The following is a 24,781-nucleotide window of genomic DNA, read 5'->3' on the forward strand; positions in this document are numbered from 1 at the left end:
CCCATTCCCAGTGCCAGGCACCCAGCCATTCCCAGTGACAGGAGCCCAGCCATTCCCATTCCCAGCACCAGGCACCCAGCCATTCCCAGTGACAGGAGCCCAGCCATTCCCATTCCCAGTGCCAGGCACCCAGCCATTCCCATTCCCAGCGCCAGGAGCCCGGCCATTCCCATTCCCAGCACCAGGCACCCAGCCATTCCCATTCCCAGCGCCAGGAGCCCGGCTATTCCCATTCCCAGTGCCAGGCACCCAGCCATTCCCAGTGACAGGAGCCCAGCCATTCCCAGTCCCAGTGCCAGGCGCCCAGCCATTCCCATTCCCAGTGCCAGGCACCCAGCCATTCCCAGTGACAGGAGCCCAGCCATTCCCATTCCCAACACCAGGCACCCAGTCATTCCCAGTGACAGGAGCCCAGCCATTCCCATTCCCAGTGCCAGGCACCCAGCCATTCCCATTCCCAGCGCCAGGAGCCCGGCCATTCCCAGTCCCAGCACCAGGCACCCAGCCATTCCCATTCCCAACACCAGGAGCCCAGCCATTCCCATTCCCAACACCAGGAGCCCAGCCATTCCCATTCCCAGTGACAGGCGCCCAGCCATTCCCATTCCCAGCGCCAGGAGCCCGGCCATTCCCAGTCCCAGCACCAGGCACCCAGCCATTCCCATTCCCAACACCAGGAGCCCAGCCATTCCCATTCCCAGCGCCAGGCACCCAGCCATTCCCATTCCCAGTGACAGGAGCCCAGCCATTCCCAGCGCCAGGAGCCCAGCCATTCCCATTCCCAACACCAGCCACCCAGCCATTCCCAGTCCCAGCACTAGGCACCCAGCCATTCCCAGTGAAAGGAGCCCACCCATTCCCATTCCCAGCGCCAGGCGCCCAGCCATTCCCATTCCCAGTGCCAGGCGCCCAGCCATTCCCAGTCCCAACACCAGGCACCCAGCCATTCCCATTCCCAGCGCCAGGAGCCCAGCCATTCCCAGTCCCAACACCAGGCACCCAGCCATTCCCATTCCCAGCGCCAGGAGCCCAGCCATTCCCAGTGCCAGGAGCCCAGCCATTCCCAGTCCCAGCGCCAGGAGCCCAGCCATTCCCACTCCCAGTGCCAGGCGCCCAGCCATTCCCATTCCCAGCGCCAGGAGCCCAGCCATTCCCAGTGACAGGAGCCCAGCCATTCCCATTCCCAGCGCCAGGCGCCCAGCCATTCCCATTCCCAGCGCCAGGCGCCCAGCCATTCCCATTCCCAGCGCCAGGAGCCCAGCCATTCCCAGTGACAGGAGCCCACCCATTCCCATTCCCAGCACCAGACGCCCAGCCATTCCCATTCCCAGCGCCAGGAGCCCAGCCATTCCCAGTCCCAGCACCAGGAGCCCAGCCATTCCCAGTCCCAGAGCCAGGCGCCCAGCCATTCCCATTCCCAGCGCCAGGAGCCCAGCCATTCCCAGTGACAGGAGCCCAGCCATTCCCAGTCCCAGCGCCAGGCACCCAGCCATTCCCATTCCCAGCGCCAGGAGCCCAGCCATTCCCAGTGCCTGGAGCCCAGCCATTCCCAGTCCCAGCACCAGGCACCCAGCCATTCCCATTCCCAACACCAGGCACCCAGCCATTCCCAGTGACAGGAGCCCAGCCATTCCCATTCCCAACACCAGGCACCCAGCCATTCCCAGTGACAGGAGCCCACCCATTCCCAGTCCCAGCACCAGGCACCCAGCCATTCCCATTCCCAACACCAGGCACCCAGCCATTCCCAGTGACAGGAGCCCAGCCATTCCCATTCCCAGCACCAGGCACCCAGCCATTCCCATTCCCAGTGCCAGGAGCCCAGCCATTCCCATTCCCAGCGCCAGGAGCCCAGCCAATCCCAACACCAGGCACCCAGCCATTCCCATTCCCAGTGCCAGGAGCCCAGCCATTCCCATTCCCAGTGCCAGGCACCCAGCCATTCCCAGTCCCAACACCAGGAGCCCAGCCATTCCCAACACCAGGCACCCAGCCATTCCCATTCCCAGCGCCAGGCACCCAGCCATTCCCATTCCCAACACCAGGAGCCCAGCCATTCCCAACACCAGGCACCCAGCCATTCCCATTCCCAGCACCAGGCACCCAGCCATTCCCATTCCCAACACCAGGAGCCCAGCCATTCCCAACACCAGGCACCCAGCCATTCCCATTCCCAGCGCCAGGCACCCAGCCATTCCCATTCCCAGTGACAGGAGCCCAGCCATTCCCAGCGCCAGGAGCCCAGCCATTCCCATTCCCAACACCAGCCACCCAGCCATTCCCAGTCCCAGCACTAGGCACCCAGCCATTCCCAGTGAAAGGAGCCCACCCATTCCCATTCCCAGCGCCAGGCGCCCAGCCATTCCCATTCCCAGTGCCAGGCGCCCAGCCATTCCCAGTCCCAACACCAGGCACCCAGCCATTCCCATTCCCAGCGCCAGGAGCCCAGCCATTCCCAGTCCCAACACCAGGCACCCAGCCATTCCCATTCCCAGCGCCAGGAGCCCAGCCATTCCCAGTGCCAGGAGCCCAGCCATTCCCAGTCGCAGCACCAGGAGCCCAGCCATTCCCAGTCCCAGTGCCAGGCGCCCAGCCATTCCCATTCCCAGCGCCAGGAGCCCAGCCATTCCCAGTCCCAGCACCAGGAGCCCAGCCATTCCCATTCCCAGCGCCAGACGCCCAGCCATTCCCATTCCCAGCGCCAGGAGCCCAGCCATTCCCATTCCCAACACCAGGCACCCAGCCATTCCCAGTCCCAGCACCAGGAGCCCAGCCATTCCCAGTCCCAGTGCCAGGCGCCCAGCCATTCCCATTCCCAGCGCCAGGAGCCCAGCCATTCCCAGTGACAGGAGCCCAGCCATTCCCAGTCCCAGCGCCAGGCACCCAGCCATTCCCATTCCCAGCGCCAGGAGCCCAGCCATTCCCAGTCCCAGCGCCAGGCACCCAGCCATTCCCATTCCCAGCGCCAGGAGCCCAGCCATTCCCAGTGCCTGGAGCCCAGCCATTCCCAGTCCCAGCACCAGGCACCCAGCCATTCCCAGTGACAGGAGCCCAGCCATTCCCATTCCCAACACCAGGCACCCAGCCATTCCCAGTGCCTGGAGCCCAGCCATTCCCAGTCCCAGCACCAGGCACCCAGCCATTCCCATTCCCAACACCAGGCACCCAGCCATTCCCAGTGACAGGAGCCCAGCCATTCCCATTCCCAGCGCCAGGCACCCAGCCATTCCCATTCCCAACACCAGGCACCCAGCCATTCCCAGTGACAGGAGCCCAGCCATTCCCATTCCCAGCGCCAGGAGCCCAGCCATTCCCATTCCCAGCACCAGGCACCCAGCCATTCCCATTCCCAACACCAGGAGCCCAGCCATTCCCAGCGCCAGGCACCCAGCCATTCCCATTCCCAGTTCCTTGAGCCCAGCCATTCCCACCGCCCCGGGCTACGGGGGGCAGCAAATACAAAACCTGATACTTTTCTTTGTACCACTTGCACTACAGGTGGGGACGGGCCTTTTTCTGTGCCCTGCACCTTTCCCAACCACGTCGGCGTGGCAAGTGGTGCGGCTGTGGTTTGGTACAGCTACGCCTGGCAAGGCCCGCAACCATTGCCCTGCCCCCCATCCCCCGCGAAAAAGCCCCCCCCATCCAGCCCTTCGCCCCAGCAGCACGGCTCTGGCTGCCCCGGGAGAGGGGGCGGCCGGGGGGAACCCAACCCCCAAACTCAGCTTGGCTGTGACCAACTCGAGGCACTCGAAAGAAAGCAACGGATAACAAGCTCAGGCTCGTTAGCTGGATATATTTCACTTTTTTTCGTCTGTTTTTGTTGCTGGGTTGGTTTTTCACAGAACACTCCACAGTAGAGGAAAAGTTGCAGCCCGGGGGTCCGGCGCTGGCCCTGGCCCCTCACCCAGCACACGGCACACGCCGGGGCCACGCTGCTCTGTCCCTCCTCTTGCCCGTCAGGTTTCACCGCTTTCAGTTATTGGGCTTCTTTTTCTTTCTACCCTCTTTTTTTTTTTTTTTTTTTTTTTTTTTAATGTTTGGGGGTGGGTTTTGTGGGTGTTTGGGGTTTTTTTTCTTTTTTTTTTTTTCTTTTTAAACATTTCTCAAGCTTTCTCTGAAGGAACGGCCACTGGCTCTCAGCTAGCAGAAGGAGACTACAGAAGAGCTCTGGGACACGTGGGATGGTTTCCTTCTCCTGCCTCACAGCTGACTTGGTCAAGATCGTTTTCCAACTTGTTTTTTATTAAAAAAATAAAAAAATGCTCCAACTATCAGTTTTACAAGGCATACAAAATCTCTAAAAGGGAGACACAAGCGCAAGGTGCTGAGGTACGAAAACCTGAGGTAGTTTTTGTGTGTGTGTGTGTATGCGTGTGTCATGGGGGTATGTGTGTTTTGTTTTATTTTTTTTTTAAATTTTGCTGGTTTTTCCAGCCCTGGGCTGATAACCTCTCATCAATCTGCTGGGTTCTCCCCCTCCCCACATTGTCCCCTCCTCTCCCTGCAGCGGGGACCCGTCCCCTGAGCTCCCTGCTCAGGGATGCGGGTGCCAAGCGCGGCGGGGCGGGCGGTGATGGGAGAGGGGGGGGTACGGACAGACAGACAGACAGACAGACAGCCGGAGAGGGGGACAGGAGGGATGCAAACCCCAGCTCTGGACTCTGTGAAGCAAAGAGGAAAGGGTGTGTGAAAGAGATTCCTCTTTTAGGAGACGGTATCCCTTCTGTTGGCTCATACAGGCACTGCTCTTCTCAAAGCCCTTAAGAAATCACTTTTGAACACTCATTTAATATTTTCTTTTTCTTCCCCTGCTGGCAATCCTACATCTCTGCTCTACTGTGCATTAGAGAACCAATGGACTAGCTCCTTTCCTTAAAACTCTAGAAAAGCCTGCTTTTGCTAAAAACAACCATCCCCCTCCCCCGACCCCTTTGAAATTAAAAAAAGAATTAAAAAAAAAAAAAATTCTTACGAAACTTAAAAATCAGCGTTAGTTTCATTATCGATATATTAATTCTAAAAATCGAGGAGCGCTGTGCGCTGCAGCCCCCCACGCCGGGCAAGCTCCCCTCGCCGTGCCTGGATGAAACAGGTGGCTTTTAGGAAATTAAAAATAAAAATATCTCTCTGCCTATGTTAGTCCAACTAAAGGGATAGCGTCAGGAAGCGACGGAGTAAGGGGGAGGCTGCGGGATGGAGAGAGCCCTCCCCGTACCCCTCCGCTGCACATCCTCGCAGCGCCCTGGCCACGGGGTGGGGGGGCTCGGGGGGGTCTTTGGTTTGCTCCCCTGACCTGCTGGGGGGTCCGGCGACGGCAGCGGCGGGGTTACATTCATCGGGCGGTGCTGGCCGGCACGGCGGGAGCCTCACTTGCTGTGCTGCGAGGCTGGGGCTCCCTGAGAGTGTTTCTGTTCCTGCTGCTTCACCTGCTGTACGATTTCCCTGATCTTGCGCTGTGCAGTCTTCGGTGGGATCGAGAAGTGGGCGTCAGGGTGGGCACCGCGCGCAGCCGCTCCCCCCAGCCACAACAGCATCTTGCCGCTCATCGCCCTCCAACTTTTAATAGCAGGGGACAAGCATGCAGTAATTAAGGATATGCTAACGAAGGAGCCATTCTGCTCCCGCACAGCTGCGGGTGGAGCACTGCCGGGTTTTAACGGGCTGCTTCTGTCACTCCTCCAGAGCCTGGGGTTTGGCTGCTGCCACCCTGCTCAAGCACCCTCAAGAAGGGATGCGGGACCTTCCTGCTGGCACTGACGCCAGAGAGGAGCAGATTCACACCCCGGGCATCTAAGACACCATCAAGCCAGCCTTTAAATCTAATGCTTGCACAGCTGGGAAGAGCTGCCAGAACCCCTTAGTGCATCCCGGGTGCACAGGAACCATGCGGAACAGAGCTGCAGGATGCCCAGGCAGCGCTGTGCTCGGCAGCTTTCCTTGGTGGGTTAAACTGGTTGGGAATATTGGAAAGGCCACAGCCAAACCTTACCTGACTGGCAAAAAAATGCCCAATGATTTTAACGATGACCTCCTCGTTCTCGTCTGGGGTTTGGTCTCGCGGCACAATCACTTCTGCACTAGTTAAATTTTGCAGTTCGTTTACCTGGAGCAAATGACAGATCCCAAGGTTTGGTTGTGGAAGAGCCAAAATCCTCCCCTGCTGGTGTCAGCCCTGGCTCCGAGCCCGCGCACAGCACCAGGCTGCATGGGGCGCACCCTGTCCCCCTCCCTGGGACAGTCACCACCCAGTGAGAGCCACCACCAGGACACGGGGCTGGGGTCAAGGCCTTGCCGCAGTCACCGAGCACCTGGGCTTTGCCCCCCAGGGCGGGCAGGGGCGATGGGTGATGCCCAGCTCTGCAGTCCTGGGGCAGAGGGGAGCATCCCCACACCCCCCACCTACCGTCTTGCCACCTTTGCCTATCACGCGGCCGGCAGCGAAGGAAGGCACCTTGATGTGGGCTTCAAGCTTCACTTCTTCTTTCGGGTTAAAGAAGTTTTCCTCTTTCAGCTTCCCAAATATTCGCCCCTGGGCCTGGAGAGCGAGACACAAGGGAAGTGAAACCATCGGGCAGCAGTTCTGGCAGTGCCTCTGTGCCCTCCGTCCCTAGGGGCGATGATGTACCGATGTCTGGCAGCATCAAAACCACGGTACCGAGCAAACAGCCCCCCAGCACTCAGAGGGAGACAGAGCCAGGCTGGCAGCACAGCAGCGACCAAAGGGATGCTCTCGATTGTCCCTCAGCCGCCCCCACCCCGCGGCCAGCGCACCTTGAACTGAGCCTCGGGCGGCCCCGTGATGATGACCATCCGCTCGCTGGCATCGGGACCTTCTGCTGGGGCGATCTGCGGGGGGACGGGGGAGGAGGAGTGTGAGCAGGGCCCCGCTGTGGCAAGACCTCCCCCCGTGCTGGATGTCCCCCCATGCAGGAGCATCCCCCTACATCGGGGCATCCCCTTCCACCCAAGCATGGGTGATAACCAGTGTCACAGGACTGTGTACTAATGTGGGGAGCAGCATCGCTCCCCGATGGCTCCCGTTCACTGCCCTCAGCAGTAGGAAGGGGAAACAAGGCGCAAACCTGGGGCCAGCCCCGCAGCACCCTGCTCACCTTGATGGAGGCACCAGCAAACCGTGCCAGCTGCTTGATATGCTGCCCCTTCTTCCCGATGATGGCCCCCACCGCCTGCGTCGGGATGAACAAGTTCACAACCTCCTGCTCCGGCAGCTGGCAGGGGCACAGAAGAGCAAGACGGTCAGGGGACCAGCTGGACTGGGGTGGGGGTTGCCCCCCCTGCCAGCACCCCAGGGCAGCGGCTGCCCCCCGGCCACACGCCCACCCTCCCACGGTGCCCGAGCAAAGGTCTCACGGAGGGAGGTGCCGGGGCACTCACGGGGTGCTGATGGGGGAAGGCGCCAGCTGGGGTGGCTCCGTACAGACCCGAAAGGTACGCAGAGCTCTAGGGCAGGAGAGAAAACAAGGGTCAGTGACATTCCCAACGTGCCAGGCCCCTTCCTGGCCGCCCCCAGCCTGACATGGAGCAGCGTGCCACCATGAGCCTGGCAGGGACACGGGGACAACCCTTCAGCCCCCTGGAACTCCCCCCGGGGAGCGCAGGTGCACAGCGGGGCGAGCTGCAGCGCGGCTCCTGCGTGAGCACAGCGAGGCTGCGAGGTGGATGGGGGCTCCCAGTTACCCCCAGCCCCTCCCTGCTACTATTTTTTTGGCTGTGTCCTACTACTGTTTACAGCAGAAAACTGGCCTCTACGGCCTTTCAGAGCATCCACAACCCTGGAAAGCCAAAACCCTGCTGCAAAACCCTGCAGAGAAGGTGGGGGTTTGGTGAGAACCAAGCGAAATGTCTGGTTTGGCTCCAATTTCCACCACCGTTTCCCTTCTCCAGTTCCAAGAGAAGAAAAAGCCAAGGCTGAAGATGTTCTCCCAAGACCGGGGCTGGGGACAGGGAGAAAGCCGTGGGTCTCTCCACGGCACAAAGGGGTGCATCCCAGCAACCCAACTCAACTCCGCTTCAACTCTTCAGTGTCTCAAATACATCAACGTTTCTCCTGGCAGCAGACACAACTCTCTCCCGCTCTGGATGCAAGCGCAACCAGTTGCTACCTGCAAACCACGGTTATTTGGGTGGAGAGGACCCAGTTCCCCTGCCCACAGCTGACGTGGCTCTTGCTCCCAGCCCTCTACTTAAACCTGCTGCGCTGAGGTTTGCGCTCTCCCTCGCACCGAGATCATGCTCCCTGTGCCCACCCTCTGCTCCTGGCCACAGGCTGCTCCACGTCTCCTATACCATCGTGTCCTCTCCTGCCCAGCTGGTCCTTGTGGCCAGCGTGGGCACTGAACCTCCCCAGCTCCCCCCGTTCACTGTGAGGCTCCTTCCTCATCTTCCATCCTCGCCAGGTCTCTAGAGCTCCAAGAGCTGAAGCTCCAGCCACCGGTCCCAGGTCCTGCTGAGGACATGATCAGAAGTGACCACTCTGAGGTGTGAAAACACGAAGTACTTGAGGGGAAGGAGCTGCCATAGAGCCAGGCTGGTTCCTGTTAGGTATTTTTTTGGCAGCTCCTCGGTTTACTATAGAAAAACAACGATGGCAGAAGCAACTGCTCCTCTTGGCCTCGCCAGGATGGCTTTAAAAAGGCCACACAGACGCCGCCCGTGAGGAGACCTGCCTGGCTCCGCTCCATCACGCCAGCAAACGTTCCAGCAGACCCTTCCCAAAGGCTGCGCTCACTGGGGTGGTGGATGCAGGAGCAGCCCGCCCCTCCCCCACCGGGCTGGCAGTGCAGGCAGACCGAGGGGCCCTCGGTGCCTCCGCGGCCATCGCACCCACCACGCTCGTCCAGCCCTCTGCAACGCCAGCCTGGCACTCACCGTTCTCCTCCGACCGCTCTGCTGCTGGCGTCGCCAGGAAAAGAAAACAGCACAAGTAAATTAACCCGCGTGCCGGTCGCCGTGCAGCCAAAGCATCCCAGCAGGAGTATTTAGAGACTAACGGAGACTGACCACAGAGCCTGGTCACCCTGAGGATGTTCTCCAGCTGCCAGCAGGTTGGGGATGGACCTTCTGCCTCAGCACTATGGCCGGCGTGTCTTCCTGACACTGGACCACGCTGCCAGCGTGTGACCTCAGTGGTTTTAAAACTGCCTCCCAGGCTTGCTTTGCCCCAGGTCTCGCAGCCACAGCATCCCAAGGAAGAGGAAACCCCTTGCCTATGAACTCAGGTGACGACTGGCACCCAACAACTACAACCCTTTGGGCGTAGGGCAGGGATCAATGCTGATGGCGCTGGTTGCTCAGGGTGGGCTGCTCATCCCCCTTCACCCTACACTCCACGTGCCCTGTGACGATGCTGGTGGGTTCAGGTGGCCACCAAGAACAGACCCACAGGGCACAACCCAGTCCACACCATCCCAATCCAGCAGTGGGTTTGGGGTCAGGACAGAAGACCACCTGTGTGCGTTTTCCATGCTGGCATCAGCACAGATTGCCCCCAGCCACCTTCAGAGACCGGCAACCTTGGGACACAGACGGTCCTTAAACACAGGTTAAACCCAGCTCAGCCCACGGGGATGCAGCTGATCTTCCCAGGGAGCTAAATCCAAGGAGCGACGAGCCACATTCATTCACTGCCTTCTCCACTTTGCTACTGCAATGAGCATCTTCCCCAAACGGCCAAGAGCCAGAGCTCTTGTTCAAGGCTCCCCATGAGATGGCACCTACAGCCACCGTGTCCACCCAAACTCAAGAGCTACAGCAGCAGAGTCCAGCGACCACTCTGCCCCCGAGAACGCGTCCCCCGCACCCCAGAACTTCTTGCACTTACTGCAAACGGGTGGCACGGGGTGGCCGCTGCAGCCCCTCGGGCGCCTGGGGTGGATGGGAGCATGGACAGCCCCGTCGAGAAGATGCCCAAAGCACTGAGGTTCAGACCTGGGATCAGGTTGGCTTGTTGCTGGGAAAGCAAAGACGTGGAGAAACGTGTAAAAGGCAGAGCGGGGTTCCCACCACAGTGTGGACACAACGGGTGAAGGCCTGCTGCCAGCCCTCGCCGTAACAGACCGGCTGCCCCCCAGTTGTCTCCCAGCCGCCTCAGCACGGCCCTGAAGCGGCGGCATCCCAGGCGGGAGGGCTGGGAGCTTACATTGACGGCCACCACGTCGTTCTCGTAGGCCTCGCGCAGCTTCTTCATGATTTCCACTTCGGCATTGGAGCACGCCTCCGTGCTGCCCTTCACCGTGATGGTCCGCTCAGGGTTATAAATGGTTAAATCCTGCAAGCTACCCCACAGATACATCCAGAGGCACGGTTACATTTTTTTCCCCGGTTAAAAAATGAAAAAAAAACCCCAAAACACTGGAAAACTAAACTCGCCCGGAGACAGCAGGGGACCACACGCCCTCTTCCCTGCCCAAGCCCACCATCCACCTGGGATGAGGAACACCCACCCGGGATGAGGAACGTGCATGAGAGGATGCAACTGCTGTTTTCTGGCTCCTCCGCTGCCCGTACCGTGCTGGGTAGAAGGGGATGGCTTGGTGTTCACCACGACTTACGGGGAGATGGTGATCTTCGTGCCTGTGTCCTGCTCGATCTTCTTGAGGTTGCGGCCCTCCTTGCCGATCAACCTCCCCACCAAACTGTTGTGTGCTAGGATTTTCAAGGGAATCTCTTCTGCTCTAAAACGGGATTAAAAAATAAAATCTAAATTTCCACCTGGCCAAGAAACCAATTTCCAGCAACGGGCACTAACGATGGGGTGGAAGGAGCAGAAGAACCACCACCGTTTCCCCCACTGTATCTCCCCATCTTCATATAGATCCATAGTGAGGATACATCAGGCTCTAGCCCTATATATAGAACAACATATAGAGAGCACAAAAGTGTCCTCGGGGACTTCCCCAGCCTAGAGGCACACCTGTATTTCACGGGGGTTTTTGTTCTCCAAGTTTGCCTACATGCTCTCTGGATCCCACCCCAGCTTCTGGTCTCTACAGCACTGTCAACCCCACCACGGAGAAGTCACGAAGCTCTCAGTCATTCACTGACCCACGACTCCATCCTGAAACTCCCAATGCCAGCCATTCCCCCGGGGGGTGGCAGGTGACAGAAGACGGCTGCTTCTCCACCGATGGCCGAATTTACCTCTCGTCCACCAAACCTGCCCTTTTTGCTGAGCCAAGGGGCACTTACGATTTAGTTTCATCCGCCTCCTTCTGCATGATATCAAGGATCATGCGACAGGCTTCGGAACACCCCTCTGGCGTGGCATGGATGGTGATGGGCTTTTCAGCGGCGCCAGCGTTCTCCTTCCGATGGATGTCAACCCTACAGTGAAACAATCAGCAGAGAGGAGCCCCCTGAGATGTGTCTGGCATGTCACGAAGGCTTTCCAGAGCTCAGAGCTGAGCCCGCTGTCGGCAGAAAAGCTCATTTCAACACCTGCGCAAGCTCTGGGGGGAACCTGGGTCTTGCTGACATACATCTACCATCACCGGGTCTCATGCAAGCCCAGGCAGTGTCTCACTTCGGTTGGCTTAGATCAGATTTGAGCTACGTTCACCTTTACGACCTGAAGTCTGCCCAGGAGCTGAGGGATCTCAAGCAACGTCAAACAATGCATCAAGAGGGGACGGAACCAATCCTCAACTGGCCAAAGCCCTGTGCAACCTGTCTGTCATCTCTGATGCCAGCCTGCCTGGAGCAGGAGCCTGGATTAGAGGTCTCCAGAGGTCCCTTCCAACCTCAACCTCTCTCCGCACAACACCCGAGGCTGCCCAGCAACTTGCCACAACCATTGCGTGTTGTTTGGGACAGAGAGACAACTTACCCATAGGCAGCGTGTGTCACGACACGGGGCCACACGTCAACAACAGCGCTCGTACTCACGCCCTTCCGCGGGAGACCAGAAAGCTCTCCCTTGCGCACCGGCAGGCACCGCGCTCTAGCTCCTCTGGTCCTCCCCTCAGCTCATGGCGGGGAGGAGGCACGTGCCTCCAGCTCGCTCCTCACCGCTCAACCGTACCTGGCAAAGCCCTGAGAGAGAGGGAGAGAGGAAAGCAGGGTAGGAGACTCCCACACGTCAACCACGCGTCTTGGAGAACAGGGGTAAGCGACTGTTCTATCTTCTCCACACGAGTCCGCGCGCTCTTCCCACCGGAGGATGATGCTGTGCAGCCGTCCTGGCATTGGACACCACCTCGGTGTCCCCATCACTGCTTCAGCAAGGGCCAGGCTGGCCCACATCTTCTGAGAAGATGCAGTAGCGGCCGCTCAGCCACTCAGTGGATGCCACCAGTGCTCAGCTCCAACACGGTGCCCTCCAGCCATGACTCTGTTTTCACAAGAGGTCCCCATCCTGACCGGGATCATTCAGGGGTGCTGCTGTGCATGCAAGGCCAAGGGTCGTGGTGGAAAGTCACCCCTAACCAGCACATTTGGATGCTGCAGGGTCACAGTGGGTTTGCACAGCTCAGCTCTTCCAGGAGCTCAAGAGACAGTGTGTAGGAACAAGGACGCTTCATCTACAGGTAGAAGGGAAGCACGTGGGTGAACCTTCCCTGAGATAAGGCGGGAGCCCTTGAACCAGCTTCAGAAGGGACCTCAGGGTGGCTTCATCTGAGCACCGAAGGTGGAATGAAGACAGAGTCTGATCCCTTTTGCAGGCCACATCTCTCCAGATCTCCTGTGGCTTCAGCTAGAGCTGCTCAGGCAGGAGACTGGTCCTACTTGGACTGTGCAATGAGGTGCTGGAGGCATGGCCACCGCCGAGCTCCCCCTGCCCTTTGGTTACGTCTACAGCACCGTGACCCAGCTGCATGCTGTGTGACGCCCTCCAAGGCGCTCCCAGCTGTGGAGCTCCATCAGCTTGACTTGGAGGACCTGCTCCTTCAGAGGCAGCACCCAGCAGATGCAGGGACACCCGCTGCCACCCCCTCCACCAGGGAGAAGGTAAACGCATCACGACATGCCACGAGAGGCGATGACAGGCCCATGCTCCAGAGCGGTGCCACAACATCGCACCGCATTGAAGCTCCCAGCTGGGGGGAACCGATGAGGGATCCATGGCTGCCCCAACAAATCCCACAGACAGGAGTCAGGTAGCTTCTTGAACCCAGGAGCAGTAGAGGCTGGTGGAGATGAGGCATGCAGCTGAGACTTTGTACCAAAGAAGGGCCAAGAGCCATGGATGGGCTGAATGGACGCACCAATGTGATGAGTACCCTGGACAAGCCCAGGAGAGGAACACAGGCCAGGTTTCTGGCTGATCACCAACCCATCCCAAACCTGGACGTGTAGGTGCAAGCTCAGTTTGCAGAAGACGGGGCGCCAGGAAGGGGCCGCTGCACTTGGGCAGGTTCCACCCTGAAGAGCTGGAGGGTGGAGGAGAGCTTTGGGCTTTCCAGCATGTCCCACTGCTGCACAGCTCCATTCCAACAGGAGGATGGAGAAGGAGACCCTCAACTCCCTCATCCCATCAGCAGCTGTGCATGGGACCCTGGGGTGCTGCAGGCAGGGGAGACAACAGGGACAGGGCAGGTTTTCCCCTGGTGCAGCAGGAAAAAAACTCCAAAACACCTTATGGGGGGCTGGGAACGCTTCAGAGCGGTGGCCGTGAGGGACAGCCCTCTCAAGGTGGACACTATGGTCTGCATGTAGGGTTATCCTGGCTCCATGGCTGCTTGGTAGCAATGGTCCTCTTCTTATCAAGTTACAAGGGCTGCGGCTGCTGTGGAAGGTTGTCTGGGAGGTGAGCTCTTGGTCTGGACACCTCTTCAGCCAAGGAAGAAGATGGCTCAACCTAGAGACAGTTTTGTCCCCTGGAGCTCAGGAGCATCTCTAGGCACTTCTAGCATCTTCTCTAGGGGAAGAGAGGGGCAAAGTCCTATGTGACCAGAGGAATCCAGGACCCAGCGTCACTCTGAGCAGGAGCAGGGGCTGGGCAACAGGATGTCACCAGCACCCTCGTCCCCAGGATTGTCACACCTCTGGGTGAGCGTGGCCCGAGCAGGGGCAGAGCAGCCGGCTGGCACCCCAGACTGAAGGCAATGGTCTCCTGCGACTGCCCAGGCCGGGTGCATGAGGTCCCCCTTGCCCAAGGCTGGAGCAGAGGTGGTGGCCCACCACGGCACATGGCCTCCTTGGGCAGGGCAGGAGAAGTGAGCGCATGGAGCATGGCCTTCCTCCACAGCACCAGGTCTCCAGGGCAGGCTCAGGGACACAGCCCACAAGGAGGGACAGCTCAGTGGCAGGAACTGCCCCAGGCAGCAGCGTTTGGCCTCGTGGTCAGAAGAAACCGGCGGCTGGTGCCGGCCACCTTCCTTGCCAAGCTCAGGGCTGGCAAAGGGCCACCTTCCAGCCTTGGGTGGCAAGGACACAGCTACACCTGCTGCTCATCACACCAGGGGACTCACCTGGTGAAGAAGGGCTTCTGGCCAACCAGGACCAGCTCACAGCTACTAGGTGGCCACATCCTAGGGCTAGCCAGGCTCAAAATGCTCCTCGCCCTACCACCTGCCCCCTTTCCGTACAAACCTCTTCCCACAAACCCAGTACTGGGGTTCGGTTTGCTGGGCTGCGGAGTGGCGCGTCTTCCTACCTCCTGCTCAAGCAGACACGCTATTACCAAATCATTTGCCTCTAAAAGCTTCTCTGAGAACTAGGATGCCCTGGAGGATGTTCTGGTAAAGGAGTCCTATGTCCTGTGGGATCACTGGGTTCAGGATGATGAGCATGGGAGAAGACAGCTTTGGGTTAAACACAAACAAATCCAGGCAGGAGCAAACCATGCAGGAAAACCATGCAGAAAATCAAGAGGCGAAATCAATGTGAACATCGACAAGAGAAACATGGAAAACTTTGGCAAGACAGTCCCCCCCTTCCCTTTTTTGGGGTTTGTTTTTTTTTTTCTTTCTTCAAAAATAAACATACTAGAAGGCAACAAAAGGCTTCAAACAGTTACCAAAAACCCGTCCTCCTCAGGGCAGCGCTCCCAGTGCCCCTCTCCCCCCCAACAGCCCACACAGGGCTCTGCAGGATGAGCGAACCCCGAGCGCGAGGACCGCCCAGGCACCGACCGCTGCACCTCGGATCCCCCTTCAGCGCTGTACCCCCAAACTTGCCGTTTCTCCCTAAAACCTTGGCCCCAGCCATTCTTGGGATTAGGCTTTAGAAACTCACTACCGGCCTTTCGGAACGTGCATCCCCCTCTTGGCACTACCCAGACCAGCCTGGCCAGCAGGAACGGTTCAGGACATGGGCTCTGCCACCACCCCACAAAGGCTGCACCCCAAGAAAACAGCACTGGCTGGCACCCAGAAGCCCTGAGCGCATGGAGGACCCATGCCAGGGACCTACAGCACCCTACGGAAGGAAACAAAACCATTCGAGGTACTTACTTGGACTGGGTTTGCTTAGTAAGGTTCTTTATGGTCAAGCCCTCCTTTCCTATGATCGCACCAACAAACTGCGTGGGCACCAGCATCCGCAGTGGGAAATCGAGCTGTTTGGGCTGCGAGGAGCCCCCTGGGGAGGAGCCCCGCTCCCTGGAAGAGTGGCCCCCACGACGGGATCGCTGCGGGGGCGGAGGGGAGCTCACCTCTTCATCCGGGATGTAGGAAATCTTGAAGGAATAGTTCTCAAACTGGTGGTCACTCAGCTTCTCAATTGCTCTGCAAGGTAGGGAGATGTGGAAGGTGGGGAGGGGCTCTCCGGGGACGGGCAGCCCCCCCAGCACTTGCCCTTGTAGACCGTGGTCCCTCCCCAGTCTGGGGAAGGTGGCCGCGGGAAGCCAAATCCCCCCGCTTTCCCCGTGCGGAGGGGCTCCAAGCAAGAGCTGGCACTCCATGGAGAAGGACGTGGCACAGGATACCCTTCCAGCGGGAACCCCAACTCCCTTTCCAGTTTGGTGAGGCTGGGCATGCACCACCCGGACCTTCCCGTCACCCCAAGCCCCTCCTCAGCAGTGGGATGCTCAACCACGAGTCTGCCAGGACTGCTGGGAGCGGCGACAGCATCAGCCACGCTTCTTCCCTCCGCTACCGCGTCTCGCTCTGGCTGTTCGTAGGCAGGTGTACGACCCCGCCACTGCCAGCAGCTGCACCCAGCGAGGACCTCTGCAGCTTCACCGTCCCCTTCCAAAACCAGCACAGCACCCCGCTGGCTGAGCTCTCCGCCGAGGTCTTCCCTTCACCTCTTCCCAACGCAACCGTGCTCTAAATCACACAGACAGACCCACGAACCACCCTGGCCTTTCCTCCCATCACTCGTTTCTGTGCCAAGCTGCTGAACACCACCTAAGACAGGCATCAGTCCAGCTGGATGCGACCCATCACAGCATCTTCTCTTCACGAAGCCTCATACCTCAGAGCGTCAAGCACTGCCGTGTCGGTGAGACTCTGTCTTCCTTTTTTCTTGCCACCCATCCCAAGACACAGCAGCTCATGGCACGTTTACCTGTGGTCCGTGGCACCTTCGAGGCTGGAGCACACCCAGCATGGCCACCCCAACAGAGCCAAGGAAGACTCTCCTCTGGCCTCCTGGACCAGCAGATCATTCTTCCCATCTCTGTCACCACAAGGCCAACCTGGTGATGGGTCAACTCAGATGGAAAGTTGCCGGAAAGTCCATCAGCAAACGGATTCTTGGCAAAGGGTCTTCCTTGCGTGGGGTCTGCCTGGCTCTTGGTCATACCAAAAATACCCTGGCCACCAAGTGTGAGATGTGCTCACCACTTCCTCGCAGCTAACTTAGGACTGGTGTCCAGCACAGGGCTAAAGTCTCTACAAGCCTGTAACAAAGCGTTTAGCTTGAAACAGCCCTTGCATTTCTGAAATAACCCCCAATTTGTTTGGTTTTTTCCTCTGCTGGCTACAATAAATCTTCAACCATGTCTTCACACAGCCCCACTGCACTGATGCACAGGCTCATCGGGTTCTTCCGTCCTTTTCAAGTTTTTCTTGACAGGTGGCTTTTCTTCATGTGTGCGTCTGCACAACATGCAGGTGACCTACCCTCCGCTGCTCTCCCTCCCCTGCAGAGCCCGGCCATGGACCCCCGGCTCCCTCCCACCCTCTAACTAGTTATTCGGCCACCCAAAGGCCCTCTCTTGTCTACGGCCGACGCACTCTGACAGCCTTTTACGTGTCGACCAGATGGTGTCTCTTGACTCCAGGAAGCAGGAGACAACAGTCTCTGCTTTTTGGTCTCCAACTTGAACCTTCCCCACATGGCAGAGGGTACTCAAGTCTCCCATCACCACAGAGTTTCTTCACCATCTCTCCCACTTCCTTCACCATATGCCACCTCTCCAGCAGCTTGGGCTGGGTGGTTGGACTGGTGATTAATCCAGTACATTCCCAGTTTAGGTCTGGACTTCTAGCCTGGGAAGATGACTCCTTGACCCACTGCTTATCTGACCCAACCCTCAGCTTCCTAGAGCGCTTTGCTCCCTCAAGACAAGGCCAGCGGGACCCTGCAAAGAACCTCGTAGGAAGGACAGTGTCCAAAGGCAAGATGGCACATCACAATGCCCCTTGGGGACAAGAGAAGGCACAGGGGAAGAGGGGAAAACCACAGGGCTGATGGCTCCAGGCTGGTCCAGCCATGCCTGTGCATGTATGGTGGGGCACCATGAGAAACCATCTCCCATGTGAAGGAAGAAGGCAGGAGACCACCCAGTGGTGGGATGAAGAGAAGACTGCTGGCAGAAGACACGGAAGATGACACAGCTCAAGACAAACCTAATACCTGCCTGCTGTACCTCGAGAAGATACACAGACAGCCCTTAAGGCACCTGAAGCTTACACTGTAAGAGCTCCAAAACAAGCCAAGGAGGCTCAGAGAGGAGACAAAAAGAAGCCTGGAAGATACCTGGGATTCCTCGGGAGAAGTTCAGGTGGTGTGAAACTATGGACAAAACAAAGCAAAACCCACTTACACTTTTGCTTCTTCTTTAGTTGCATACGTTACGTTGACAACAGCTGTTTCTGTGTCTGTGTTGACTGGGGGAAAATCAAGAGAAGGAGCGTTAGAGCAGGGAGGAGAGAGACATCACCGCTGCTCCCGGCCCCCCCGTACCTGTCCTGTGGGGGATGGCCCCGACCGCCACCTACACTTTTGCACCGCTGTATTTTCCCCCAGCACGAGGAGTGGGCTGGTCTGGCAAAGGACTGGGAGGTGCCAAGGCTGGACCCTGCCACCCCTGCCAGGGGGGACGCACAGCCGGACATCACCAATCCACCAGCAGACCCCAAACAACACCCGGCTGGTTTTCACTTGCACGGAGAATTGGGATTTTAATTTGCCGGCAACCAGAAGCCCCAGGGGATGGAGGACCGACAGCCCGTGCCGTCCCACCAGCGGACAGGTGGCCCCATCACTGCCAGCAGGGCTTGTGTCCATAGGGAAAACCACTTTAGCCCAGTACCGAAGACTGGGAAAACTAGGGTTCACCCCAGCAGGTGTTGTCCAGCATGGGGAGAGCTGGGGAACAGTGCTGGGGCTTTCACACAGATGAGGACCATGCTGGACCACCTCACCTTGCTCTACGTTCTCCACCGTCCCATACTGAGCTAAGAGGCCATCCAGCACCTGGGGGAGAGAGCACAAACAGGGCAAGTGAGGCAGGCAGGAGGGTCTGCCCGACAGGCACGGAGGGGCAGGGAAGAGCCTGCTGCACCCGCAGACACCCTCCGAAGCGCCAGCGTCACCCAACCGCTTACATGCCTTCCCCCATCTGCCTCCCGTCACCCCCACTCCCCAGCTCCGGAACCCACAAGCAGGTGGGGGGAGATGGAGCCCAGTTCACGCTCAGCCTCCCTCCTGGTTTTACTGGGGAAGGTAAATGGTGGCCAGCATGCGGAGCGCACGCTCCCGCGGCACAGCTCGCGGTGCTCGGCAGGGCTGATGGAGGAGGAGGAGAACGGGATGCGTTTGGGATCGTCCGCTTCTTACCTCCCACTGCAGGTGGGGGGGGATATTTCGGATCTGGATCTTCCTGCTCCTGCAAAGACAAAGCCAGGGTTAGGGCCTGCCGGCACGCCGCCGCAGGAGGGGAAAGGCCTCCTGGGGACCCGGCGGTGCTGGGGAGAACCTGCCAAAGCATCCCGCTCCCCCACGCCCCCCTGGAGCAGCCCAGCCCCGGGGAAAGCCACTTCTCCCAGCCTTGCCCGGTCACCACGCACCGAGGCCGAAGCTGTCTCCAGAACACTCCATGCTCTCGCCGGCGGCTGAGTTTCCAAGGAAACCTCCTGAAACAGCCTCTGCAGAGCCACGGCCACACAGGGATGGCTGGGACACGTGCACTGAGCGCACTGCCCCGGGCCACCTGGCTGGGTGGGGACGGGACCCCCAAGAGCCACCATGGCCAGCCCTGCTACGCCTTGAGGGGGGCTCTCAAAAAGCGCATCCTGCCAATGTCCACCACCTCCCAGCAACGCGGGGCTGCTTTCCGTGGGGAAACCTACACACATATCCTGGGAGGCCTGCCCTTGGAGATGGCCAGCGTGCCCGACCTTGCCTGGTTGCACCCCCGACCTTGCCTGGTTGCACCCCCAATGTCGCCACGGCACAGCCTCAGGCGTGGATGCGCAGGAACCATTGCAGAGGCCTCCCAAGAGGTAACAGCCACCAAGTGCCTCCCCATCCTGGCTGCAAGATGACGTGTTTGGGCAAGTGGGGTGTTCGGAGACACCCAAGTCCACGGAGAATCCAGCCACGCCGTGAACTCGCGCACTGTCCACCCAGATCAGCATCCCTAACCCTGCCCGTAGTCCCTCAGCTCCAGCCAAAGCAGCGCCCTGCTCCCACCTGGCCCAGCTCGAAGCTCCATCAGAGCAGAGCCAGACCACCTCTCCCAGCACCAGGGCTACGTTTTGTGACCGAGCCACCCCGTGGCACACGCACACAGCCGGGTTTCAGGAGCTGACCGGCAGCTGGAAGCCACCTTGGCAAAGCTTTGCCCTGCCTTGGGACAAGCTCAGGGAGGACACCCGGCAGGCATGGCACCACCAGCCTGAAGGCAAGCAGCCACCGGCAGCCCCAGCCGATGGCCAGCAACAGCCAGGGGCTTTGGGCCAAATCCTACAGGAGTGGTGAGAGGAGCTCTGCTCACCTGCAACCCATCAACATCCCAACACCCTGGTCCCACCAGCAGCCTTCCAACAGCTGGCAAATGGCTCCAAACTTTGGCCCAAGCAGCGAGGATGGCCCCTGCACCCTCTGCTCGTCACACAGGTGCGCCCCAAGCCCCTGCAAACAATTTTGGCAGCTAAAAAGTTTCTCAGGTCTTTTGGGGCCAGTCACTGGGGACTGGGAGGAAATGTGGGGCACGGCAAGAACCAGAGGACGGGCTGGCTTTCACGCAGAGCCCACCACAGCCCGGGCTGGCGGGAGCCGTGCATCGCAGTGCTGGGGGCTGGTGAGCTCCAGACACGACCTTTCTGCCTCCACAGTGGCAGCACGCTCCGCTTGCTCCCAGTTTAACAGCACAGGGCAACGGGAACCTTGGGACGGGCAGCCATCTGCCTTGGGAAGCAGGAATTGGGGGTGCAGCACGAGCAGCGTGACTCTGAGGATGCTGGTGGATACGTGCAGCGATCCGGGGCGCCTGCCCCCACGAGCGAGAAAGGGGCAGCAGGGAAAGGACGTGCCCTGCGATGTGGGGGATTATTTTATTTTAAAATTAGACACATTAAAACTAGACAGCCACGGGAGTATGTTTTCTGCTCCCCACGTATATTTATAGATGCACACACGAATAGATGCTGGTGGCTTCTCCTGGCAGAGCAAGTGGTTTGCACGAGGATTTCCTCTCCCCTAATTAAGCATCTCATTGATGACTAGCAATTAATAATAAGGAAAGAAAAGATGGGCTGCCCATGGGGACACAAAAGGGCTTGTACATTTATTCTGAGCCTTAATGTTATCAGCATTTTAGGTTTAAAAACAAGGGGGTGGGGAAAACCCAGAGCCCAGCCCAGGAGAAGGACCATGGTCACACAAAGCAGCTGAAGCCACCGAGGAGCCTCGTATCTCGTGGTGCTGCTCACGCAGGTATGGCCAGCAGTGCGACCAGCGACAGACAACAAACCCTGCACTCGCACCCAGCCCAGGAGGTGGCCCCAATAAAACCCTGCAGGGGGTTGACAGACCTTCCCCCAGGGATCCAGGGATCCTGCGTACGGCCATCCCTGCTGACCGGTCACCTCCCTGCCCTGGCCAAGAACCCTGCCCGGCTCGCAGGGATGGCTCTGCCTATCAGAAGAAATCGGTCACTGCAAAAAAGTGGGGAAGCCAGAGCTGGGGGAAATGGTGCTCTCCTGCAGCGCTACCAAACCCCTCTCCTCCAGCAGCCACCGGCTCATGTCCCAAGCTGCCACCCAGGATTTCAAGGCTGTGCATGCAGCTGTAAGATCCTTGCGAGGCAAGGAGGAAGACTCATCCCATCCCACCCAACGCCACCCCTGGCCAGAAATGAGGCGGTGAGGAGGACCGGGACCAAGGGGGACCATGGCAATGACCATCCTGCACTACTTGCCAACAGCCAAAACCCCTCTCCTGCCCATCCCTGCCACCTGCCCAGGGCTGACGCCGCACCCAGTACTAACGCTCTGCAGGGCCCACTCCACAAAACAGGAATGTTTCATTTATAAAAACACACTAACATTTCCCAGAGGGGTGATTAAGACACCCAAGTCCACTCCTGAGCGGTGCTGTGCTGAGCTCCTGGGGCACTGCTCCTGCCTGCTCCAAGAGATGCATCCTGCCCCTGCGCCGAGCGGTGACACGCTGCCAGGCTGCCCCAGCGAGCCCCAGCCCAGGTGCCAGCAAGGCGCAAACCATCGGCACCCGAAAGCTCTCCGGGAAAAAGCCCTTCCCAGCTGCATGAGCCCAACCGAAGCCCAGGACCGGCCTCTCCCGCTGGCAGAGTGCCCCACATGCTGCCCTGTTGGTCCTGCCACCTTCCAGCCCCAAAACAGGGCGGGCGGCACCATCACCTGCCGTATCCCGAGATGCCAGCGCTCAGCTGCAAGCCATGGCTCCAGCCATCCGCCCCCCCAGCCTGGCGACCACCTGTGCCCACGGGATGCCACAGGCTGGACCACGCAGAAGCCACTCTCCTTTTGGGGTTCACCTGGCTCGGCTCAGCCCGTCACCAAAGCCCAGCAGCACGGGGGACATGGGGCATTCTGAAGCAGCTCATCCAAGCACAAGCGGCCCGCTGGCCAGGCGTGGTCCCCTCGCCAGCGTGTTGGCAGCCGCTCTAGAAACGCCTCTGCCTTGAACTGAACCGCACCGGGGCTGTCGCCTCCCGCACCTCGGCCAAGGGAGATGCCAGGGCAGCCCCGGTCCCCCGAGGAGCTGCCTCATCCCCTCCGTGCCGCTCGCCCACCTCCCGACACACCCAAGGAGAAGGACCACAGCGAGGCGGTGTATAACCCCACCTCCCAGGGGACACTACAGCACATTCCCACTTCCCAGCATCCATCCAGGCTGATGCAGAGCACCTAAAGCTACCCAAATAGCGCTCAAGGCTTCACCCCCACCACCTGGCGAGTCTCCCAGTTGCTCATTATCACTGCTCAGCATTTAAAAGAAGGTTATTACTCCTACTGGGTGTATTTTTAATAGCTCTCGTAATTCCCTACCTGGTCAAAGCCGTGCTGGACCACGCGTGGTCATAGCTGACGGAGTGATGGATGTGTATCCAGGGCCATCATCTATTATTCCCAGGGCTGGGGTACGGACCATGCGTGGTCCTCATGGGACAGGGCAGCAGAGCTCAAGGCCACCCTCCTCCAACACCACTCCTGAGAGGACTCTGGAGCAGAGAATTCGTTTTGATTTTCCTCACTCCTCCCAAAACCTGGGAGACTGGGGACTGATTTCAGCATGCGCACACAGCCCCCAGCGCACGACCGCATGATGAAGGCAGCAGCCACGGTTCACCCAACCTGTTTTGCAGCAGACTGGTAGGAATTTAAGAAAAAAATAATAAATCACAATGACCAGTAACTACAGGTACAACGTTTGTGAAAAAATACTTCATTGTGTGGCGCGAGCAGCCGTAGCAAGCTGCCCTGGGACAACCACCCTCCTGCTCCTCCCTACCCCTGCACCCACCAGCCATCTCGGTGCCCAGTCCAGGACAAAATGCCCAGTGGCAATTGAGCATCACCTGCAAGTGCTAAAGAAAATCAGACTTATATAGGTTCCCCTGATTTTTTGCCCTTCTAAATTCAATCAAAATCAGTCCTGATTGCTAGCGGCTACTCTGGCTCGAGGAAGAACCACCTCCTCCACCCCAGAGCTGGGTTTTGGGTACCGCATGCCGGCTGGCACCGCACGCAGGGCGAAGGGGCCGGCGTTCTAAGCGAGCGAGGCTGCAAGCTGGGTTCACGAAATAATCCACGACGGAGCTGTGCTATATTTTGTGCATCCATTAGACCGAAATTGCAAGGCCAACATCACAACCCTGCAGGGAAAGGGGATGGAAAACCGACAGCCACCAGCATCACCGGCTGATGTCCACAAACGAGAGCTTCACATGCCAGATTACCCGTACTTGCTGAAATCAACCAATAAAACAGGAAGATGCCTTAAAACTTGCAGTTTATTCCCCAGAATCAGGTGGACTGGTTTTCTTTGGCACATCTCTCCCCCTTCCAGCAGCTCAGGTAGGCAGCAGAACTCGCACGGCTCCGTAGCCACCCATAGCTCCCAAGGAAATAACACGTAACAGCACCCCCCCCCCAAATCCAGGGATGCAGAACAAGAAAAATAAGAATGTGATGGAGCTGTGAAATGGAAACAACAAGCCACCAGGCCCCCTGCTCAACCTCCACGAGCCCACCCTGCATCTGCTCATGCCTCCCCTGCCCCATCAGGCTGCAGCTCCATGGACCACCCCCCGGTCCCCCGTGTCCCCCCCTGCCCCGGGTCTCCTGCCCCCGAGGGCCCTCCCCTCCCAGAGGCACTGGGGAACCATAAAATCAATTTCACTGACCTGGCTTCAATGCAAGCCGTACAGTGGTATGTAAGGGTGGCTTCACCACTGTTTGCCCTAAAAAATGAAGATTTTTTCTAGTCCAGCTTTGCAATATCTCACTATAATAAAGCCATAAAGGGAATTTATCACCTTCCACCTCAGATCAGTACTGAGGGCAGAGAAAACACTGTCTGGCAGCTCCTGCTTTCAATAAAAATCAGTTTTCAACAGAACTGGGGGAAAAAAAACAGGGGTGAAACGTGCTGGAAACGAACCATCTCCCCGGCAGCCCTGCCTGCTTCATGAAATATTTTTCCCAGGCAAGAAAACATACAAAACATGACGCTCGTCATCAGGTAGGGACTAAACTCAGCCCCACCTGAATTTTTCAGACCCAGCAACCCAGAGCCTGAGACTGACACGGTCCCTGAACCAGGCAGGGAAGGTGGCGGTGGTTGGGTTTGCGTCTCTCAATTATTCCATATATTTTTTTGGTCTATCGGGGTTGTCCTCAACAAGTTTTGCTCTCATCCAACCCAACCCAGCAGCGGATCTTAACAAGCAACGGCACTGTCAGCGCTGGGCTGGATAAGCATTAAAGAGCTGCCCCAGTTTCAACCAGTTGCCAAGAGCATCGCAGATGCGTCTGCTCCAGTTCTCCTCCCAGCCCAGGGGCTTTGCCTTGACACTCTTAAGGAATTAAAATCCGTTCACGTTAAAGCCCAGTCCTCTTCTGCAGGACAAACAACCTGCTGAGGGATGGAGCGGGGGGGC

At 58.6% G+C, this 24,781-nt stretch overlaps 1 protein-coding gene across 5 annotated transcripts in view; it reads right to left on the reverse strand.

The window, feature by feature from the left end:
- The window catches only part of IGF2BP2 (insulin like growth factor 2 mRNA binding protein 2), a 33,495-nt gene that overhangs the window by 2,810 nt on the left and 5,904 nt on the right, over positions 1-24,781 (reverse strand). Inside the window, exons 3-18 of one of the 5 annotated variants that reach the window (XR_008734358.1) lie at positions 18,973-19,021; positions 18,558-18,609; positions 17,957-18,020; positions 15,417-15,689; positions 11,212-11,346; positions 10,575-10,697; positions 10,163-10,298; positions 9,845-9,973; positions 8,893-8,916; positions 7,399-7,464; positions 7,116-7,232; positions 6,775-6,849; positions 6,407-6,538; positions 5,993-6,106; positions 5,297-5,465; positions 3,777-4,664 (exon numbers count right to left, since the gene is read on the reverse strand). Coding sequence is in view for 3 of the 5 variants with exons in the window: in XM_055723183.1 (XP_055579158.1) it covers positions 5,370-5,465; positions 5,993-6,106; positions 6,407-6,538; positions 6,775-6,849; positions 7,116-7,232; positions 7,399-7,464; positions 8,893-8,916; positions 9,845-9,973; positions 10,163-10,298; positions 10,575-10,697; positions 11,212-11,346; positions 15,417-15,689; positions 17,957-18,020; positions 18,558-18,609; positions 18,973-19,021 (1,585 nt within the window). In the remaining 2 variants the exon portion in view is untranslated. Of the gene's footprint in view, positions 1-3,776; positions 5,466-5,992; positions 6,107-6,406; positions 6,539-6,774; positions 6,850-7,115; positions 7,233-7,398; positions 7,465-8,892; positions 8,917-9,844; positions 9,974-10,162; positions 10,299-10,574; positions 10,698-11,211; positions 11,347-15,416; positions 15,690-17,956; positions 18,021-18,557; positions 18,610-18,972; positions 19,022-24,781 lie in introns of those variants that run through there. The other 4 variants (XR_008734359.1, XM_055723184.1, XM_055723183.1 and 1 more) reach the window with 4 other exon arrangements.

Source organism: Falco cherrug, chromosome 11 (genome assembly GCF_023634085.1).
Source record: "Falco cherrug isolate bFalChe1 chromosome 11, bFalChe1.pri, whole genome shotgun sequence".
NCBI classification, from domain to species: Eukaryota; Metazoa; Chordata; class Aves; order Falconiformes; family Falconidae; genus Falco; species Falco cherrug.